At 62.7% G+C, this 21,235-nt stretch overlaps 2 protein-coding genes across 2 annotated transcripts; one reads left to right on the top strand and one right to left on the bottom strand.

Annotated features, from left to right (window-relative positions):
- Positions 1-6,593: 6,593 nt before the first annotated feature.
- CLU (clusterin) lies at positions 6,594-12,756 on the top strand (the record flags this gene model as incomplete). The annotated part of the gene is given in 9 exon segments (XM_082758124.1): positions 6,594-6,654; positions 6,657-6,677; positions 7,463-7,611; positions 7,694-7,864; positions 7,943-8,351; positions 8,924-9,037; positions 9,147-9,373; positions 11,337-11,518; positions 12,576-12,756. Coding segments are annotated over 9 exon segments (1,341 nt in total). The 3' UTR covers positions 12,583-12,756.
- Positions 12,757-13,070: 314 nt separating this feature from the next.
- SLC35F6 (solute carrier family 35 member F6) lies at positions 13,071-19,111 on the bottom strand. The gene is made up of 6 exons (XM_082755723.1): positions 18,999-19,111; positions 17,233-17,305; positions 16,990-17,161; positions 16,559-16,771; positions 15,618-15,728; positions 13,071-13,813 (listed from the first exon to the last, which is right to left on the bottom strand). Exons 1-6 carry the CDS (start codon positions 19,073-19,075, stop codon positions 13,356-13,358), a joined length of 1,104 nt encoding a protein of 367 aa, XP_082611849.1. The 5' UTR covers positions 19,076-19,111; the 3' UTR covers positions 13,071-13,355.
- Positions 19,112-21,235: the final 2,124 nt, after the last annotated feature.

Genomic DNA, 21,235 nt, shown 5'->3' with positions numbered 1-21,235 from the left:
CAGCGGCTCACCTCCTCGCCGTCCCCTTCCCAGCTAGCCAGCCGCCGCACCCCGGCCAGGGTCTCCCGCACCCCCTTGTGCCCCCGATGGCACCGGGCAATTATTTCCTGCTTCTCGTCCTTCGAGGGCTCCCAGTTCTGCCGGTGCTTCGTGCTTTTGACCCCCTCGGGGATCCTCCCAGCCCTTTTGGCCACTTTCTGGCTCCACTCCGCCTCCTCTCCGTCCCCGGCGTGCCTCAGGTGCAGCACCCCCGGGTTGGCGCGTGCCCAGCGCAGGACGTGGAGCCACAGCTCCTCCTCGCCGCTCGCCCCCGGCCCCCTGGCCGGCTCCTCAGCCTCCCCTCGCAGCCTTTTCACCAGCGCCTCGGAGCTGGCGTACACGTAGAGGGGCAGGGAGCTGCAGTGGCGCTGCAGCAGCTCCCAAATCGCCTCCAGCTCCGCGCCGGGCGCCGAAATCCCCTTCGCCAGCCCCAGCAGCCAGCGTTCGGCCAGGTTGGCTGCTGCAAAACCCAAGGAGGGCGGCCCTCCCGGGCCCTGCACCCTGCCTGCCGTGAACCAGACGTTGCCCGGGGGCGTGCGGGGTGGCAGCAGCACCAGGGCGGGCGCGGGGGGCACGGGTGAGCCATAAAGGGGGTGCCCCCCGTTGGGCTGCGTGATCCCTTCCCCCCTGTTGACCAGCAGCAAGGTCCAGTCCTCCGGGGCCGGGCTGGGCCAGCAGAAACTCCTGGTTTCGCCCCAAAGGAGGTACTTCCAAGGGGAATGGGGCATTTGGATCACCACGGGGGCCGGCCCGATGAACTCCTCGAAAGCCTTCAGCGCCCAGAGCGCCGCCAGGCACCCCTTCTCCCCGGGGGAATAGGGCACCTCGTGGGCCTTCAGGAGCCAGGAGCTGAAGCTGACGGGCACCAGCATCCCCCTCTCGTCCTCCTGCAGCAAGGCGGCCCCCGCAGCCCCCTGGCTGACCCTCAGCCTGATGACGAAAGGCTCGGCTGTCTCCGGGAAGCGCAGGGCAGGGGCGGCGAGGAGGGCGCGCTGCAGGCGGCTCAGCGCCCGCCGCTGCTCCGGACCCCACAGCCACTCCTCCTCCTTCCTCGTCAGCCTCTGCAGCGGCTCCACCAGCTCCTTGAAGCCCTCCACGTGCTCCTGCAGGGAGCTCAGCCACCCCAGCAGCTGCTGGAGCTGGCGCAGGTCTCGGGGACAGGACAGGGCCCTGACCAGCTCCAAATTGCTCTCCGTGATCTCGCGCCCCCGGGCCGTCAGCGTCGTGCCCAGGTAATCCACCGCGGGCTGCACCAGCTGAGCCTTGTGCAGCTTGGCTTTGAAGCCCGTGCTCTGGATCAGCCTCAGGACCCTCTTGGTGCGGGCTTCTGCCTCTTTTCGGGTCCTGCCGGCGATGATAATGTCGTCGGTGTAGGAGGAAACCCAGCCCTGGTCCGCCGGGGGCAGGCGGGAGAGCATTTGGGCCACCCGGCGGTGCACGATGCTGGTGGTGCCGCGGAAACGAGGGGGAAGCCGGGCGAAGAGGTACTGCCGGCCCCGGAAAGTGAAGGCAAAGAGAGGCCTGCAGGAAGGCGCCAAGGGGATGGCGAAGGAGCAGCGAGCCAGGTCGACCACCGAGAAGAACCTGCTGCGAGGGCTCAGCGCCGTCACCGCCCGGGTTTTGGATAGGGACTCGGTGGCCACGCCGGCGGCGACCTTGTTGAGGGCGTCGCAGTTGAGCGTCAGCCTCCAAATCTCCTCGGGGCCTCCCCTGTCCAGCCAGAGGGGGCTGTTGGAGGAGGACGTGCCCCCCAGCACCACGCCGGCGTCCAGCATCTCCTGCAGGATGGAGGCCACCACCTCCTCCGCGTGCCTGGAGAAGGGCTTCTGGGTTTGGAAGGGCACCGGCCCCGTGGTCCTCACCTCCACCTCCCCGTCCACCAGCCCGCAGTCCAGCTCGGATCTCGCCCACAGGGCTGGGAATTCCTCCCTCCACCTCTCTTTGCTCCCGTCCAGCAGCTCCATGGTCTCCAAAATCCGCATGATGAGGTTGGGGGCCGGGATGCGCCGCCGGGGAGGGGGGGCTCTCCTTCCTCTCGGCCGGGTGTGGGGGGGGGATTCGGGGAGGGGGCTGCTTCCAAGGGAAAGGTTTAGCTCCGAAAAATACAGCCGGGGGGGAGGGCAGCAGAAGGGTTAAAAGCTGGCTCGGAGCCCCGGGGAGGAGGAGGAAGGTGGCTTTTTGGGAGGAAGGTGGCGTTTTGTCCTCCTCCCCCAGGCTGGAAGATGGCAGCCGGGTCACGGCGTCCCCTCCTCTTCCTGGCACCAAGCTGCTGCCGGGGCTGTGGAGGGGGGGGGGGGGAAGCAGAGCATTAAGGGGGGGCCCCAGGGGTGCTGCACCCCAAACGGGACCCCCCCAGGAGCTCACAGGGGGGCTGCGAGGAGGTGGGAGCCCGGTGGTGCCTGCGGGGGGCTGGCAGAGCGCAGCTGCGCACCCAAAGGTGCTGCTGGTGGCTTGGGTGGGGGGGGCAAAGGGGGTGTAGGGGGGTGCCAAAGGGGTTTAGGGGGTGCCAAAGGGGCTTAGGGGGGTGCCTAAGGGGATCACCAATGTGCAAAGGGGACTTTTGGGGGTGCCAAACAGGACTTAGGGGGTGCCAAGGGGACTTTTGGGGGTGCCAAAGGGGACTTCTGGGGTGCTCCAAGGGGGCTTGGGGGTGCCAAAGGGACTTAGGGGGGTGCCAAAGGGGACTTATGGGGTGCCAAAGGGGTTTAGGGGGGTGCCAAGGGGGCTTAGGGGGGTGCCAAGGGGGATTTAGGGGTGTGCAAAAGGGGCTTAGGGGGGTGCCAAGGGGGCTCACCGCTGTGCAAAGGGGGCTTAGGGGGTGCCAAAAAGGACTTAGGGGGGTGCAAAAGGGACTTTTGGGGGTGCCAAGGGGGCTTGGGGGGTGCCAAGGGGACTTATGGGGGTGCCAAAGGGGACTTCTGGGGTGCTCCAAGGGGGCTTGGGGGTGCCAAAGGGACTTAGGGGGGTGCCAAAGGGGTTTAGGGGGGTGCCAAGGGGGCTTGGGGGGAGCAAAGGGGGCTTAGGGGGGTGCCAAGGGGGCGCACCGCTGTGCAAAGGGGGCTTAGGGGGTGCCAAAAAGGACTTAGGGGGGTGCAAAAGGGACTTTTGGGGGTGCCAAAGGGGTTTAGGGGGGTGCCAAGGGGGCTTGGGGGGAGCAAAGGGGGCTTAGGGGGGTGCCAAGGGGGTGCACTGATGTGCAAAAGGAAACTTTTGGGGGTGCCAAAGGGGACTTAGGGGTGCTCCAAGGGGGCTCGCCGCTGTGCAAAGGGGACTTTTGAGGTGCCCAACAGGACTTAGGGGGTGCCAAAGGCGACTTTTGGGGGTGCCAAGGGGACTTTAGGGGTGCTCCAAGGGGGCTCGGGGCGTGTTGAAGGGGTGCCAAGGGAGCGCACCGCTGTGCAAAGGGGACTTTTGGGGGTGCCAAAGGGACTTAGGGGGGTGCCAAAGGGGACTTTTGGGGTGCCAAAGGGGATTTTTGGGGGTGCCAAAGGGGGGCTCACCGCTGTGCCGAGGGGGCCTCACCGCTGGGTCCCGCCGATTTCCTCCCCACTTCCCCTGCCGGGCGCTGCGAGCATCGCCCTGGTTGCGTCTGTTCCGGGAGCTGGGGGGGGGGCTTACAGCGAGGGGAGGGGGCTTACAGCGAGGGGGGGGGGCCCCGAGCTCCGGTTTCTGTCCCCGAGCCCCCCCCCAGCCCCATTTTCCCCTCGTCCCGAGCTGGGCTCCGGGGGCTCCTTGGCGCTGCGCCCCCCCCCTTGTGCACCCCCCCCCCCGGTCCCTTTTGGCATCCAGAGGGGACCCCCAGGAGCAGTGGGGGGGGGGCTCCAAGGCCTGGGGGGGGGGGGGTCCTCGTTTCCCCCCCCCCCATAACGCCCACCCCTTGGGGACCCCCCCCCGGGCATCACAGGGGATGCTCTGCGGGATCCCCCCCTGCTCCCAGCCCCAAATCAGCATCACACTTAATGGGGGGGGCTTTTTTTTTGGGGGGGGCATATCCCAAGCCGGGGGGGGTCCTTTTTTTGGGTGGGCGCACGCCCTTAGGGTGCCCTGGAGGAGGAGGGGGGGGCTGCGTGGGGTCGTGCCTCAGTTTCCCCGTGTGTCTTGGGGGGGGTGCAGGGTGCTGGGGGGGGTCACCCCCTTGCCAGACGAGAGATTTGGGGGGGTTTGGGGGGGTTTTGGGGGGTCCCCAGGGCTGGGGGGGGCGCTGGGTGCGCGGCGCTGCGCCCATCCCCGCAGCACCGGGGCGCAGCGCACCAAGGCTGGGGAGGGAAAGGGGGGTCCGGGGGGGTCCGGGGGGGTCCGGAGGGGTCCGGGGGGGGGGTCGGGGGGGGCCGGGCAGGGCCAGGCGGTTCCAGAAAGCTCCGGGGCCGGGAGCGGGGCGGACCCGCAGCGCCTCGGGAGGATAAAAGGGGGCGGATTTTGGGGGCGGGCGGCCGAGCTCGCCGGGGACGCACGGCACGGAGCGCAGGTCCCTTCCCTTCCCTTCCCTTCCCTTCCCTTCCCTTCCCTTCCCTTCCCTTCCCTTCCCTTCCCTTCCCTTCCCTTCCCTTCCCTTCCCTTCCCTTCCCTTCCCTTCCCTTCCCTTCCCTTCCCTTCCCTTCCCTTCCCTTCCCTTCCCTTCCCTTCCCTTCCCTTCCCTTCCCTTCCCTTCCCTTCCCTTCCCTTCCCTTCCCTTCCCTTCCCTTCCCTTCCCTTCCCTTCCCTTCCCTTCCCTTCCCTTCCCCATCCCATTATTTTGGGGGGGGGCAGCAGTTATTTGGTTATTTGGGGTCAGCAATAGGGGCTTTTTTCTGGGGAGGCAGAGCCCCCTTGCAGCCAAGCTCTTGCCCAATATTTTTATATATTTTTTTTTTGGGGGGGGGGGCTCAGGAGCCACTCTGCAGCTGGGCTATTGCACAACCCCTTCTAATTTACTTTATTTTATTTTATTTTATTTTATTTTATTTTATTTTATTTTATTTTATTTTATTTTATTTTATTTTATTTTATTTTATTTTATTTTATTTTATTTTACTTTATTTTATTTTACTTTATTTTATTTTACTTTATTTACTTTATTTTACTTTATTTTTATTTATTTTATTTTACTTTACTTTCCTTTACTTTCTTTTTTTTTCCTTTATTTTACTTTTTCCCCTTTATTTTCCCTTTATTTTCCCTTTATTTTCCCTTTATTTTACTTTATTTTACTTATTTCCCTTTATTTTCCCTTTTTTCCCTTTTTTCCCCCTTTTTCCCTTTTTTTCCCTTTATTTTACTTTTTTCCCCTTTTCCCCCTTTTTCCCCCTTTTTCCCCCTTTTTCCCCCTTTTTCCCCCTTTTTTTTACTTATTTCCCTTTATTTTCCCTTTATTTTCCCTTTTTCCCCTTTATTTTCCCTTTTTTCCCCTTTATTTTACTTTTTTCCCTTTATTTTCCCTTTTTTTCCTTTTTTTTTCCCTTTATTTTCCTTTATTTCCATTTTTTTCCCTTTATTTCCCCTTTATTTCCCCTTTATTCCCCTTTATTCCCCTTTCCTTCATTCTTTTATTTGGGGGGGGGGTCTCCCACCCCCCTACCCCACACCATAGGGGTCAGCCCCCAGCCCCCCCCCCCCCCTTAACCCCCACCCCCTGGGGGATCCCCCCCCCTCCTCGGGGAGCTCTGCTCTTTATGGGGCCGGGGGGGGGGCCGTGGGAACGGGGTGCCCCCCCCGTGGGAAGGCAGCCGCAGCTCCCCTGGCCCCGTGCCCGTGGCCGGGTGCCCGCTGCTGACTCACAGCCCCGTGCCCGGTTTTTTTTTTTGGGGGGGGGGCAGCATCCTTCTGCCAACCCCCCCCAAACCAAATAACCCCCCCCAAACCCAATAACCCCCCCCCAAAACCCAATAACCCCCCCAAAACCAAACAACCCCCCCAAACCAAATAAACCCCCCCCAAAACCCAATAACCCCCCCAAAACCAAATAACCCCCCCAAACCCAATAACCCCCCCAAACCAAATAACCCCCCCCAAACCGACCCCCCCCCAAAACCAAATAACCCCCCAAAACCCAATAACCCCCCAAAAAAACCCAATAACCCCCCCCAAAACCAAATAACCCCCCCCAAAACCCAATAACCCCCCCAAAACCCAATAACCCCCCCCAAAACGCAATAACCCCCCCCCAAAACCCAATAACCCCCCCAAAACCAAACAACCCCCCCCAAAAACCCAATAACCCCCCCCCAAAAAAACAAATAACCCCCCCCAAAACCCAATAACCCCCCCCAAAACCCAATAACCCCCCCAAAACCCAATAACCCCCCCCAAAACCCAATACCCCCCCCAAAACCCAATAACCCCCCCAAAACCCAATAACCCCCCCCGAAAACCCAATAACCCCCCCAAAAACCCAATAACCCCCCCAAAACCCAATAACCCCCCCAAACCCAATAACCCCCCCCAAAACCCAATAACCCCCCCAAAACCAAATACCCCCCCCCAAAACCAAATACCCCCCCCCAAAACCCAATAACCCCCCCCCAAAACCCAATAACCCCCCCCCAAAACCCAATAACCCCCCCATTTTTGGCAGGACCATGGCACCCCCGCTGCTGCTGCTCGGCCTCCTGCTCGCCTGCGGGGGGGGGGCCCAGGCCCTCGTCCCCCCAGCGAGCTCAAGCGTAAGCTTGGGGGGGGGGTCTAAGGGGATGGGGGGGGCACGGGTTGGGGTTGATTTTTTTTTGGGGGGGGGGTCCTGCTGTGGGTTGTGGGGATGGGGGGGGGCTCAGTGTCTGGGGGGGGGGCTGGATGGGGCTGAGCATCATCCTGGGGGGGTCGGGATGGGGGTCAGAGTTTTGGGGGGGGGTCAGGATGGGGGTCAGCATCATCTTGGGGGGGTCGGGATGGGGTTCAGAGTCTTGGGGGGGGTCAAATTGGGGCTGAGCATCCTCCTGGGGGGGTGGGATGGGGGTCAGAGTTTTGGGGGGGGGTCAGGATGGGGTTCAGAGTCTTGGGGGGGGGTCAAGTTGGGGCTCAGCATCCTCCTGGGGGGGTGGGATGGGGCTCAGAGTTTTGGGGGGGGGTCAGGATGGGGCTCAGCATCCTCTTGGGGGGGTCGGGATGGGGCTCAGCATCCTGGGGGGGCGCTCAGCACCCCAAGGACCAGCAGTGGCATCCAGACGGGGTCACCAGGCTCCTGTCGGGGGGCGGGGGGCACACAGGAAGGTGGGGGGGGGGCTGCCCAAATCCCCCCCCCCCACGAAGACCCCGAGCCCAGGCGAGATTTTGGGGCCACCCCTCTCCATTTGGGCAAGCGAAGAGGCCAAATTCCCGCACACCCTGGGAGGGGGCTCTTTTATTTTACTTACTTATTTATTTTTTTTTTAATTTTTTTTGGGGGGAGGGGGTCGCAGCCATCCTCAGGGGCGTCCCCCGTCCCCCCCCCCAAAATTTACTCCCCCCCCAGAGCTGTCGGCGGCCGGCAGCAGGTACGTGGAGGCGGAGGTGGAGAACGCCGTCGGCGGCGTGGAGCGCACGAAGGCGCTGCTGGAGCGCAGCAGCGAGGAGCACCGAGCCCTGCTGCACAGCCTGCAGGAGACCAAGCGGAGGAAGGAGGTGGGCGAGGAGGAGGATGAGGGTGAGGATGAGGAGGATGAAGGCTCAGGGGGGGGGTGAACCGGTGGCGGGTGCCTTGCAGGAGGCGGTGCAGCTGGCGCAGGAGAAGGAGAAGGAGCTGGCGGCGAGGCAGGGGGTGTGCAACGAGACGATGCTGGCGCTCTGGGAGCAGTGCAAGCCCTGCCTCAAGCACACCTGCATGCGTTTCTACTCCCGGACCTGCCACAGCGGCTCGGGGCTGGTGGGGAGGCAGGTGAGAAGCACGGGGGAGCATTTTGGGGTCGTAACGGGGGTCCTGGTTTGATTCTGAGACCCCCCAAAAACCCGGCAGCTGGAGGAGTTCCTCAACCGCTCCTCGCCCTTCTCCGTCTGGGTGAACGGCGAGCGCGTGGACGCGCTGCTGGAGCGGGGGGAGCGGCAGGAGAGGAGGCTGGAGGAGCTGGAGGAAGGCTTCGGGCTGCTGGAGGACGGCGTGGACGACCTCTTCCAGGACAGCACGAGGGTTTACGGCCGCCGGGCCCCCTTTTTCGCGCCCCCTTTCGGGGGTTTCCGCGAGGCTTTCCTGCCTCCCCCCGCCGTGCGGCGCGTCCGCTCGCCGGCGAGGGAGCTGAGCCCCTTCGGGCGGCACCACCCGGCCCGGGGTTTCCACCACCTCTTCCAGCCCCTCCTGGAGCTGACGCAGCGTCTGCTGGACGGCGGGGCCGGCTCCTGGGAGCACCCCCTGGCAGGATTCGGTCCAGGTAGGAGCTCGGCACCGTCGGGCACGACCCTTCCCGACAACGGCTTGGGGTTGGGGATGAGCTCAACCCCGCTACGAGACACCGGAGAATCCCCGCGGGAGGCTGGGAGCTGTTGGCAGACCTAGACTGTTGTTTTTTTTAATTATTTTTATTTTTTTGGGGTGTTTCTTTCCCCGTAGGGGCTGCCAGGGGAAGGGCAGGTGTTGGTTTTGGGCGCGTTCCCCCTCCTTAGGGGCTGCGCCGTCGCCTCCGTCTCCGGCTCCTCCGTGTAGGGCGGCTGGGAACGGGGCTGTGTCGAAACCCGGGCTGGCACGGAGCGCTCGGGGCTACAAAACGCCTGGTTTCGGGGCCAGGAAATGTTTTGCTGTGAAGTCAAAACTTCCGTGGAAAAAAACCCAAACACACTCGAGTGTTGCACAAGCACCCCGCGGCGCCAACCAGGGCGCGTCCACCCCAAGCCGAGCCCGGGGAGCGTCCCCATCCCCGTTCCCGACCCCATAACTCTGCCCTGGGGGCTCCCCTGGATGTGGTGGCATTTTGGGGTCTCTGAGGGTGCCCCCGGCTCCCCGCAGAGCCCCGTAACTTCAGCAACGAGCGCATGGTGTGCCGCGAGATCCGCCGCAACTCGGCCGGCTGCCTGCGGCTGCGCGACGAGTGCGAGAAGTGCCGCGAGATCCTGGCCGTGGGTGAGTTTGGAGAGGGCGTGGGGGCACCAATTTTTTTAATTTGTTTTTTTTTTTGGGGGGGGAGAAAACCCTCTTTTCGGGGGTGCTGAGGGTGCCGTGCGCCCCGCAGACTGCTCGCAGGGGGACCCGGCGGCTGGGGAGCTGCGGGAGGAGTTCGAGGACGCCCTGCGCCTGGCCGAGCGCTTCGGGCGCCGCTACGAGCAGCTGCTGGGCGCCTTCCAGGCCGAGCTGCTCAACGCCAGCAGCCTCCTGCAGCAGCTGGAGCAGCAGTTGGGCTGGGTGTCCCGCCTCGCCAACCTCAGCCGGGGCTCCGACGGCTTCCTGCAGGTCACCACGGTGCGTCCCCATGTCCCCAAGGGTCCCCCCGGGTCCCCCCCAATCCCCCAGGGTCCTCCCTTGCCCGTTCCATCACCAAAGGTCCCCCCCGTCCCCAAAGGTCTCCCCAAATCCCCAAAGGACCCTCCCTGCCCCCAAGGGTCCCCCCTTGCCCTTTCCATCCCCAAGGATCCCCCCTTGCCCTCTCCAACCCTAAGGGTCCCCCCCGTCCCCAAAGGTCTCCCCAGATCCCCAAGGGCCCCCCTTGCCCTTTTCATACCCAAAGGTCCCCCCCGGTCCCCCCTTGCCCTCTCTAACCCCGAGGGTCCCTCACACGTCCCCAAGTGTCCCCCCATCCTTTCCATCCCTGGGGGTCCCCCCTTTCCATCCCCAAGGGTCCCCCCCGGTCCCCAAGGTCCCCCCCAATCCCCCAGAGTCCCCCCTTGCCCTGTTTCATCCCCAAAGGTCCCCCCTTCCCATCCCCGAGGGTCCCCCTTGCCCTTTCCATCCCCGAGGATCCCCCCATGTCCCCCCCGTCCTTTCCCTCTCCAAGGGCCCCCCCCCGTCCCCAAGGGTCCCACCCAATCCCCAAGGATCCCCCCTTTCCCTTTCCATCCCTGAGGGTCCCCCCCATGTCCCCAAGGGTCCCCCCCCATATCCCCGAGGGTCCCTCCTTCCCCTTCCCATCCCCAAGTATCCCCCCATATCCCTGAGGGTCCCCCCTTCCCATCCCCGAAGGTCCCTCCTTGCCCTTTCCATCCCCAAGGGCCCCCCCATGTCCCTGAGGGTCCCCCCTTGCCCTTTCCATCCCCAGGGGTCCCCCTGTGTCCCCGAGGGTCCCCCCCAGTCCCCAAGGGTTCCCCCTTGCCCTTTCCATCCTGAGGGTCCCCCCCCTGTCTCTAAGGGTCCCCCCATGTCCCCAAGAGTCCCCCCTTGCCCTTCCCATCCCCGAGGGTCCCCCTGTGTCCCCAAGGGTCCCCCCTGTCCCCAAGGGTCCCCCCCCACCTTTTCCATCCCCAAGGATCCCCCCATGTCCCCCCCATCCTTTCCATCTCCAAGGGCCCCCCCTGTCCCCAAGGGTGCCCCCAATCCCCGAGGGTCCCCCCATGTCCCCAAGGGTCCCCCCCTTCCCCTTTCCGTCCCCGAGAGTCCCCCCCCAACTCCCAAAGGTCCCCCCATGTCCCCAAGGGTCCCCCCCCTTCCCGTCCCCGAGGGTCCCCCCCTGTCCCTGAGGGTCCCCCCTTGCCCTTTTTCATCCCCAAAGGTACCCCCCCGGTCCCCAAGGGCTCCCCCTTTCCATCCCCGAGTGTCCCCCCCATGTCCCTGAGGGTCCCCCCTTGCCCTTTCCATCCCCAGGGGTCCCCCTGTGTCCCCGAGGGTCCCCCCCAGTCCCCAAGGGTTCCCCCTTGCCCTTTCCATCCTGAGGGTCCCCCCCCTGTCTCTAAGGGTCCCCCCATGTCCCCAAGAGTCCCCCCTTGCCCTTCCCATCCCCGAGGGTCCCCCTGTGTCCCCAAGGGTCCCCCCCCACCTTTTCCATCCCCAAGGATCCCCCCATGTCCCCCCCATCCTTTCCATCTCCAAGGGCCCCCCCTGTCCCCAAGGGTGCCCCCAATCCCCGAGGGTCCCCCCATGTCCCCAAGGGTCCCCCCCTTCCCCTTTCCGTCCCCGAGAGTCCCCCCCCAACTCCCAAAGGTCCCCCCATGTCCCCGAGGGTCCCCCCTTCCCCTTTCCATCCCCAAGGGTCCCCCCCCCCATCCCCCAGTGTCCCCCTTTGCCCTTTCCATCCCTAAGGGTCCCCCCTTGTCCCCAAGAGTCCCCTCTCACCCTTTCCATCCCTGAGGGTTCCCCCCATGTCCCCAAGGGTCCCCCCAATCCCCAAGGGTCCCCCTTTCTATCCCCAAAGATCCCCCCATGTCCCCAAGGGTCCCCCTTGGGGTTTTAGGGTCTCAACTCCCCCTCCGTGTCCCGTGTCCCCCCCCCCAAGGTGTTATCCAAAGTCCCCGACCCCTCGGACCCCTCGGCGCCCCCCGCCACGCAGGTGACAGTGCAGCTCTTCGACGGGGAGCCCCTGTCCCTGCGGGTGCCCGGGGACATCCCCTGGGACGACCCCCGCTTCATGCAGAGCGTGGCCGAGCAGGCGCTGCGGCACTACAAGCAGAACGCCGTGTGAGTGATGCCCCGGGGGGGGGGGGAGATCCTAAAAGCCCCAAATCCCCCGTTCGGGGTGGTTCCGGAGGCAGGAGTATGGTGGGGGGGAGGCTAAAGGCAGAAATGGCACATTTGGGGTGATCCTAAAGCAGGAAGCCCCACATCAGGGGTGATCCTAAAGCCAGGAACCCACCATGGGGCTGATCCTAAAGCCCAAAACAACATTGTGGGTGATCCTAAAGGCCAAAACCCCGTATTTCAGGCCATCCTAAAGCACAAACCCCCCATTTGGGGCCATCCTAAAGCCCAAAACCAAGTCCAGGGTGATCCTATAGCCAAAAATCCCACATTTTGGATCGCCCCAAGGCAGGAACCACCACGTTTGGGGGAATCCTAAAGCCAGGAACCCCCCATGGGGGCTGATCCTAAAGCCCAAAACCACATTGGGGATGATCCTAAAGCACAAACCCCACATTTGGGGCCATCCTAAAGCCAGAAACCAAGTCCGGGGTGATCCTAAAGCCAGAAATCCCACATTTAGGATCACCCCAAAGCAGGAACCACCACATTTGGGGCAATCCTAAAGCCGGGAGCCCCCCATCAGGGGCGATCCTAAAGCTGGGAACCTTGTTGGGGGTGATCCTAAAGCAGGAATCCCCACATCGGGGGCAATCCTAAAGCCCAAGACCAGGCTGCAGGTGACCCTAAAGCCCTAAATCCCACATTTGGGGCCATCCTAAAGCCTGAAACCACAGCAGGGGCGATCCTAAAGCCAGAAATCCCATATTTGGGGAGATCCCAAACCATGTCGGGAGCAATCCCAAAGCCAGGAACCCCCTGTAGGGGACCATCCTACAGCCCTAAACCCCATATTTGGGATGATCCTAAAGCCCGAAACCACATTGGGGGCGACCCTACAACCCAAATCCCCCTGTCGGGGGCCATCCTAAAGCCGGGAACCCCCTGTAGGGGACCACCCTAAAGCCCAAAACCAAGTCGGGGTGATCCTAAAGCCCCAAACCCCACATTTGGGGGCGATGCCGGGCTCACCCCCCCTCCTGTCCTTCCCCTACAGGGAGTAGCCACCCCATTACCGCAGCGGCCCCATGGGGGGGCTCGGCCCCTGCTGCCTCCCCCCACTGTCGGCACCGTTCCTACAGCTGGACCCCAAAAGGCCGGGACAGAAAACGAAGGTAGAGCCCCCCCCGGGCCTTTTGGGGCCATGCCCCCGCCTCAAATAAACCTCGCAAAAAGCAGCCATGTGCGCCTGGATTGGGGGGAAATGGGGGAAAAATGGGGAAAATGGGGGAAAAATTCAACCTGAGGGTGCTTGGCGCCCCAAAAATAGGGGGTGGGACCCCAAAAAGGACCCCAAGGCTCACAATGAGGACCCGAATCTGCTATGGGGGGGACACACAGCCCCCAGTGTCCTTCTGGGGAAAGGAGACCCTACAGGGGCCGTTCCCCACCCCGTGCCATCCCCTTTAGGGTCCCCCACCCCACGCCGTCCCCTTTAGGGCCCCCCACCCCGTGCCATCCCCTTTAGGGTCCCCCAACCACCACTCAGCGATCCGGGGTCCCCCCCACTTTATTTGGCACAACCCCAAAGAACAAGGAAGGGGGCGCAGAGCAGCGGGGCCAGCCCCGACCCCAAACCCGGGAGCTCCCCACGTATGCGCACCCCGTTCCCATATCCCAAAGAAGAAGAGGAAGAGGAGGAGGAGGAGGAGGAGGAAGGCTGCCCTACACCACCTCGGGGAGGGCGAATTCAGCTCAGCATCCCCAAAAGGAGTCCGGATAGGGGATATAGGGTTGCATGGGGATTTAGGGTGGCACAGGGATATAGGGTCGGGGCTCAACTCACCCCATTAACACCCCCCTGCTCCCCCTGCAGCAACCCCTGCCTCTCGGCCTCGCCGCCCCGCTGGGCGCAGGGCTCGAGAGCTCGATGCAACCCGTTATAGAGCCCCGTGCCGGCCAGCAGCACCCCAAACCCTACAAGCTGCAAGGCGTGGAAGCTCTCCCACCCCAAAAGCAGGCTGCAAACCCAAACGGCGGCGGTGCGCAGGCTGTCCAGCACCATGCGGGTGGTGGCGCTCAGCTCCTTGGTGACGCTGAGCCCGGCGAAGTTGAAGAAGGCGATGCTGGCCACGGTGGCTAATAGGGCCAGGGAGATAATAGGGCGGCGGCCCAGCTGGCAGAAAGCGTCGGGGGCGTCCTCCAGGACCCCCCGGGGGTTGGCGCTGAAGCCCCCCGCCGGGATGTAGTACATGGGGAGCAGCAGCAGGGCCAGCAGGACGAAGCCGAAAAAGCCTGGAGGGGGGGGGAGGAAGAGGATGAGGAAGGGGGTGGGAGGAAGGTAATGGTGTCAGGCGCGCCCCTAAAGGGGATGGATCCCCCCCCGCCAGCCGTTCGTGAGCTGGGGTTGGGGTCCAGCACCCCCTCTTTGTGGGCTGTTAGGTCCTGAGCGCCCCCCCAAAATGCCTGTCCCCATATTGGGTTCGCACCCCACGCACCCTATTACGTCCTGAGCGCCCCCAAAATGCCTGTCCCCATATTGGGTTCGCACCCCACGCACCCTATTACGCCCTGAAACCCCCCCAAAACACCCCTCCCCAGGCTGGGTTTGCACCCCACGCACCCTGAACGCCCCCAAAACAGCTCCCCCCACATTGGGTTTGAACCCCATGCACCCTGTTACACCCTAAACCCCCCCAAACAGCTCTCCCCATTATGGGTTTGGACCTTGTTACGTCCTAAACCCCCCCAAAATGCCTCTCCCCAGCTTGGGTTTGCACCCCATGCAGCCTACTACATCCTGAAACCCCCCCAAAACTCCTGTCCCCATACTGGGTTTGCACCCCATGTACCCTGTTACATCCCAATCCCCCCCCAAAACACCTGTCCCCATACAGGGTTTGCATCCCATGCACCCTATTACATCCTGAAACCACCCCAAAACACCCCTCCCCATGCTGGATTTGCACCCCATGCACCCTGTTACACCCTGAACCCCCCCCAAAACACCTCTCCCCAAACTTGATTTGCACCCCATGCACCCTGAACGCCCCCAAAACAGCTCCCCCCATATTGGGTTTGAACCCCATGCACCCTGTTACACCCTAAACCCCCCCAAACAGCCCTCCCCATTATGGGTTTGGACCTTGTTACGTCCTAAACCCCCCCAAAATGCCTCTCCCCATGCTGGGTTTGCACCCTATGCACCCCGTTATGTCCTGAACCCCCCCCAAACAGCTCTCCCCAAACTTGGTTTGCACCCCATATACCCTGTTACATCCCAATCCCCCCCCAAAACACCTGTCCCCATACAGGGTTTGCATCCCATGCACCCTATTACGTCCTGAAACCACCCCAAAACACCCCTCCCCATGCTGGGTTTGCACCCCATGCACCCTGTTACACCCTGAACCCCCCCCAAACACCTCTCCCCAAACTTGGTTTGCACCCCATGCACCCTGAACCCCCCCAAAACAGCTCCCCCCACATTGGGTTTGAACCCCATGCACCCTGTTACACCCTAAACCCCCCCAAACAGCTCTCCCCATTATGGGTTTGGACCTTGTTACGTCCTAAACCCCCCCAAAATGCCTCTCCCCATGCTGGGTTTGCACCCTATGCACCCCGTTATGTCCTGAACCCCCCCAAACAGCTCTCCCCAAACTTGGTTTGCACCCCATATACCCTGTTACATCCCAATCCCACCCCAAAACACCTGTCCCCATATTGGGTTTGCACCCCATGCACCCTATTACGTCCTGAAACCACCCCAAAACACCCCTCCCCATGCTGGATTTGCACCCCATGCACCCTGAACCCCCCCAAAACAGCTCCCCCCATATTGGGTTTGCACCCCATGCACCCTGTTACATCCCAAACCCCCCCCAAAACACCTCTCCCCATATCGGGTTCGCACCCCACGCACCCCATTACACCCTAAACCCCCCCCAAAACACCCCTCCCCAGCCCGGATTCGCACCCCACGCACCCCATCACCCCCTAAACCCCCCCAAACACCCCTCCCCATACCATTTCCCCCCTCCCCTGCTCAAAACCCCCCCCAAAACCCCCCCAAATTTTGCCCCGTGCCCCATCCGACCTTCGGTGCCCACGGCCTGCAGCGGGTGCACGTCGTGCTTGTAGACGAATTTCTCCTCCAGCACCATCTGGATGGCCACGATCACCTGCGCCATGACGATGAGGAGGTCACCTGCGGGGCCGAAAAAATAAAAAGGGGGGGGTTCTGAGTCTTCAAAATAGGATGAAATCCCAAAATAATAGGATTTGTTAAAGGAATAGGGGCGAGCAAACAGCGCCGGGCGCGCCGGGGGTCTCCGCTCCACCAGGGCGCACAGCGGGTACAGCCAGCAGCTCGTTTTCATGCTCCTGGACTAATTACATATTAATTACTACTTTTTTTTTTAAAAATAATTATTATAATTAGCTTCTGGGGTCCAGCCCCTCCTACTGGAGCACGCGCATCAGTCCCCGGTGGGGGTCTCCACGGGTTTTTCACGCTGAACCTCTCCAAGTTTTCTTCCTCCTCCTTCCCCTTTGTACCAAGTTTTTTTTTAGAATATTTCCTGCAGGTTTTGTCTCCCAGCCCTCCTTCAGCTTCTTTTTTTTATCCCTTTTTCTTAATCCCTTGGCCACCTGGCCAGATATCAGATATCCCATAATAGTCCCTAGTTGCTATCAGTCGTTCTGAAACCCCCAAACATCAAAGCCTTCATCCTAAACCCAAATTGCTTTCTTATTAAAACCTTCCTCACCAGCCCTTCCCGGGGACAACCCCACCTAGAGCAGGGTTAAATTAATCTCCAAGAAGACAAAAAAATAAAAAAATCAGGCTGTAACTGTTAGAAAAAGTCCGAATTTATGAAACGGGTCCACAAATTTGAGGAGGATTTCCTGAAAACTTGAAAAATGGACCAGGATGAGGGGGAGACTGGGACGCGCCGCACCTGTGGTTCACGAATTCAATTTTTCGATTCAAATCTTTCAAATTCAATTGAAATCTCCTTTAAGTTAAATAATTACCCGTGATCACCTCGCTGAGCTCGCGCTGCTGCCCGGGGCCACCTCGCAGGTCGGCCAACCCCACAATCAGCAGCCCCAGGAGGGTGGCCCCGATCCCCAGCCACTGGCTCAGCTCCAGCCGGCGCCCCAAAAAAGCCACGGAGAGGAGCCCGGTGAAGACGATGACGGAACCCCGAAGCATCTGGAAGCTGGAGGCGCTCGTCATATTTAAGGCTAGATGGGGAAAAAAACCCCAAAAAAAAAAAAAGTGACCCCAAAATCATTTTCAGCCCCGCGGCGACGCCGCCGCCACCCTTTCGGTTCGGGTTCCTCAAACCCCATTGAGGATTTGGGGTTCCCCGAAGCTCGGTGCTGATTCAGGGGGTTCCCCCAAAACCTCCCCGCTGCTTTAGGAGGTTGTGGGGTCCCCGAAAAGCCCCCCCAGCACTCACCCACGTACATGATGCTGGTCCCGGTCATGTCGCAGAGCGCCGGGGGCAGGAAGAGCAGCGGGTTGAAGGGCTGCGGGGGGGCCAGGCGGGGCTCCGACCTCCTCCTGTCCCTCCACAGCAGCAGGTAGAAGACCCCCAGGCAGGAAAATTCCCCCAAAAACATGCCCACCGCCTGCGGGAGAGGTGGGTGAGGGGCCACGGAGCCTTTTAGGGTCTCCCCGCCACCCCAAATCCCGCTCTCACCTGCAGGAAGGGGTGCTGGAAGCGGTGCTCCTCCGTCCCGCCGCAGCCCCCGGCGCTGAAGTTGTCGGCCCATCTGTGGGGTGGGAGAGAGCCACGGGGTTAGGGGAGGTGGGGCAGACCCTAAAAGGCACCCAGAGGTGTCCTCGTGTCCCCCCCGTCCTCATCCTACACTTCTTTAGGGACGAGTTGTAGGGCAGGAGGACGACGCCACCCCTTTGGGGATAAGGGACAGCTTTGGGGACAAGAGACAGCTTTAGGGTCAGGGCTCCCCGTGCTCCCCCAGGCTCGGATAGGATCCGTGGCCACCCCGAGCTGCTGCTGGCCCCGTTCCCGGCCCTGAGTGACAGGCAGGGAAAGGGGACACCGATTTCCACACACACACACACGCCGCCGCGACGCGCTGGCCCCGTGCCCAACAGGACCCTAAGGGACACCCCAAAAGCACCCCCGGGTGGCCCAGCCCCGTGCTATGGGGTTTCTGGAGGAGGCTGGGCGCCCACGCGGTGTTTTAGGGTGGGGGCTACCAGCCCCCTGCTTTTGGGGCGTCCAAGCCATGGGGGTAATGGTGGACACACAGGAGCAGAGTCCCCGTAGGCGGTTTTGGGGAGCATCGCCCCATACGCAGGGAGGAGGGGACCCCAGAAACTTGGTGGCTGAGGGCTCCCAGCCCCACAGCTCCAGCCCCACAGCCCCAGGACCCCCGGGACCCCAGCTCCAGCCCCACGGCCCCAAATCCTGCCCCACAGCCCCACAACCCCCAGCTCCAGCCCCATGTCCCCCAGCTCTGGCCCCATAGCCCCAGGACCCCTGGGACCCCAGTACCAGCCCCATAACCCCCAGCTCCAGCCCCATAGTCCCAAATCCTGCCCCACAGCCCCTAGCTCCAGCCCTATGGCCCCATGACCCCCAGTTCCTGCCCCACAGGCCAGGATCCTGCCCCACAGCCCCAAGACCCCGACTCCAGCCCCATGGCCCCCAGCTCCTGCCCTAAAACCCCAGGACCCCCAGCCCCATGACCTCACGACCCCAGCTTCTGCCCCATGGCCCCAGGACCCTGGCTCCAGTCCCACAGCCCCAGGACCCCTGGCCCCTGCCCCAGGACCCCCAGCTCTGACCCATGGACCCCCAGCCCCTGCCCCACAACCCCTGGCTCCTGCCCTAAGGCCCCACGACCCCCAGCTCCTGCCCCACGACCCCAGAACCCTACCCCACAGCCCCAGCTTCAGCCTCAGGACCCCAACCCCTGCCCCACGACCCCAGCTCCAGTCCCACAGCCCCAGGAGCCCCCAGCTCCAGCCCCACGACCCCAGGACCCCCATCTCTGACCCCAGGACCCCAGCTCCTGCCCCACGAACCCTGGCTCCTATCTCCTGCCCTATGGCCCCACAACCCCAGCTCCAGCCCCACAACCCCCAGCTCTGACCCCAGGCCCCCCAGCTCCTACCCCACGACCCCCAGGACCCCCAACTCCGACCCCAGGCCCCCCAACCCCAGCCCCACGACCCCAACCCCAGCCCCAGCCCCTTTATGCTGACACCGCAGCTCCACAGCCCCAAGCAGGGGCAAGGCCCAGGCCCTCCAGCAGGCCCCAGGCCTGCCCCAGCCCCCACCTCCCCCAGGACCCCAGGCCCAGCCCCCCCCCGTGCCTCAGTTTCCCCAACAGCAACCCCCCCAGCCCTATAGGGGGGCTCACGGGGGGTCAGTACCCGGTGCCCCCCACCCCGAGGAGGCTCAGCCCGACCCGGCCGGGTCCCCCCCGCACTCACTTGGCCGCCAGGGTGTTGATGGAGCCGGTGAGCAGCATGAGGGCGGCCAGGCCCAGCTGCCGCCGGGACCACGACATGGCCCCCTCCGTCCCCCGCGCCGCCGCCGCCCTCCCTGAGGCGACGCCAGGCCACGCCCCCTTCTTAACCCCGCCCCGTGACCCCGCCCACCGCCGCGGCCCAATCGTAGTCACGCCCCCGATGTGGCCACGCCCCCCAGTTTGGCCCCGCCCCCTCTCGATGGCCCCGCCCCATCTCACCGCCCCCAAAACACCCCCTGGCCACGCCCCCCGTGGGTTAAGCCACGCCCACGCCCGCCGTGGCCACGCCCCCGGGTGTCCCCATGGTCCTAGAGCCGGGTCCCCGGGTCCCCCCCATGTCCCCCCTGTCCCCATATCCTAATGCCCCCATATCTCCCCCATATCCCCATGTCCTCCCCGTATCCCCATGTGCCCCCCATGTCCCCATATCCCCCCATATCACCCCCATATCCCCCCCCATGTCCCCATATCCCCCTGACCCCATATCCCCCCATGTCCCTATATCGCCCCCATGTCCCTATATTCCCCCCCATATCCCCATATCCCCCTGACTACATATCCCCCCCTGACCCCATATCCTCCCCATGTCCCCATATCCCCCCCATACCCCCTCATATCCCCCCATGTCCCCCTGACCCCATGCACCCCCCGTCCCCATATCACCCCCATATCCCCCCATATCCCCCATGTTCCCATATCCCCCCATGTCCCCATAGCCCCCCATATCCCCCATATCCCCATACTCCTCCATGTCCCTATATCTCCCCATATCCCCCATATCCCTCCATGTCCCCCTGACCCTATATCCCCCCCTGACCCCATACCCCCCCCGTCCCCATATCTCCCCCATACCCCCTCATATTCCCCCCCCATGTTCCCATATCCCCCCATGTCCCCATATTCCCCTGACCCCATATCCCCCCCTGACCCCATATCCCCCCCATACCCCCCCATATCCCCCCATGTCCCCCTGACCCCATACAGCCCCCATGTCCCCATATCCCCCCATATCCCCCTAGACCCCATAGTCCCCCGTGTCCCCATATCCCCCACGTGTCCCTATATCCCCCCCGTATCCCCGTGTCCCCATATCCCCCCCATGTCCCCATACCCACCTATATCCCCATATCCCCATACCCACCTATATCCCCATGTCCCCATATCCCACCCATGTCCCCATATTCCCCTATGTCCCCATATCCCCATATCCCCCTGACCCCATATCCCCCCCATATCCCCGTATCCCCCCATAGTCCCCCATACCTCCCCATATCCCCCCATACACCCCATGTCCCCATAGCCCCCCATATCCCCCCATGTCCCCCTGACCCCATACAGCCCCCATGTCCCCATAACCCCTCATATCCCCCTAGACCCCATACCCCCCCATGTCCCCATATCCCCCCCATGTCCCTATAACCCCCCCCGTATCCCCATATCCCCCCCATGTCCCTATATCCCCCCCATATCCCCCCCATATCCCCCTGACCCTATATCCCCCCCTGACCCCATATCCCCCCCATATCCCCCCCATATCCCCCTGACCCCATATCCTCCCCCCTGACCCCATATCCCCCCCCCATATCCCCCCAGTGCCACCAGATGTCGCCCTTGCTACATTTGGGGGCGAGCGGGGAGGCCCTGGGGGGGGGCCTCACTGCTGGAGGCCTTTTGGGTTCGCCTCCCAGTTCGTCCCAGTAGGGCCCAGTCGCCCCTATGGGATCCCCTGGGGGGCACTGGGGGCCTCCGGCATCACCCCGAGGGGCAGGGGGGGAGGCCCAGGGAAAGGGAGGCCAAAAAAAGGGAATGGAGGCCAAAAAAGGGAATGGAGGCCAAAAAAAGGGAATGGAGGCCAAAAAAAGGGAATGGAGGCCAAAAAAAGGGAGGCCAAAAAAAGGGAATGGAGGCCCAGGGAAGGGAGGCCAAAAAAAGGGAGGCCAAAAAAAGGGAATGGAGGCCAAAAAAAGGGAATGGAGGCCAAAAAAAGGGAATGGAGGCCCAGGGAAGGGAGGCCAAAAAAAGGGAGGCCAAAAAAAGGGAATGGAGGCCAAAAAAAGGGAATGGAGGCCAAAAAAGGGAGGCCAAAAAAAGGGAGGCCGAAGAAGAAGGGGTTTGGGAGGTCAGGGGAAAGGAGGCCGAGGGAAGGGAGGCCAAAAAAAGGGAGGCCGAAGGAAGGGAGGCTGAAGGAGAAGGGGTCAG

The sequence above is a fragment of the Aythya marila genome (assembly GCF_965140915.1).
Source record: "Aythya marila genome assembly, chromosome: 3".
NCBI classification, from domain to species: Eukaryota; Metazoa; Chordata; class Aves; order Anseriformes; family Anatidae; genus Aythya; species Aythya marila.
This window is presented reverse-complemented; position numbering and strand designations above follow the sequence as displayed.

What these genes read in the sequence shown, in the direction of transcription:
- SLC35F6 (XM_082755723.1), bottom strand. Translation starts at nt 19,075, where the DNA reads ATGTCGTGGTCCCGGCGGCAGCTGGGCCTGGCCGCCCTCATGCTGCTC. An exon ending in TCCAGCACCCCTTCCTGCAG is followed by an intron (nt 17,162 to 17,232) that starts GTGAGAGCGGGA and finishes CCTCTCCCGCAG; the next exon opens with GCGGTGGGCATGTTTTTGGG. An exon ending in GCAGGCCGTGGGCACCGAAG is followed by an intron (nt 13,814 to 15,617) that starts GTCGGATGGGGC and finishes CCCCCCCTCCAG; the next exon opens with GCTTTTTCGGCTTCGTCCTG.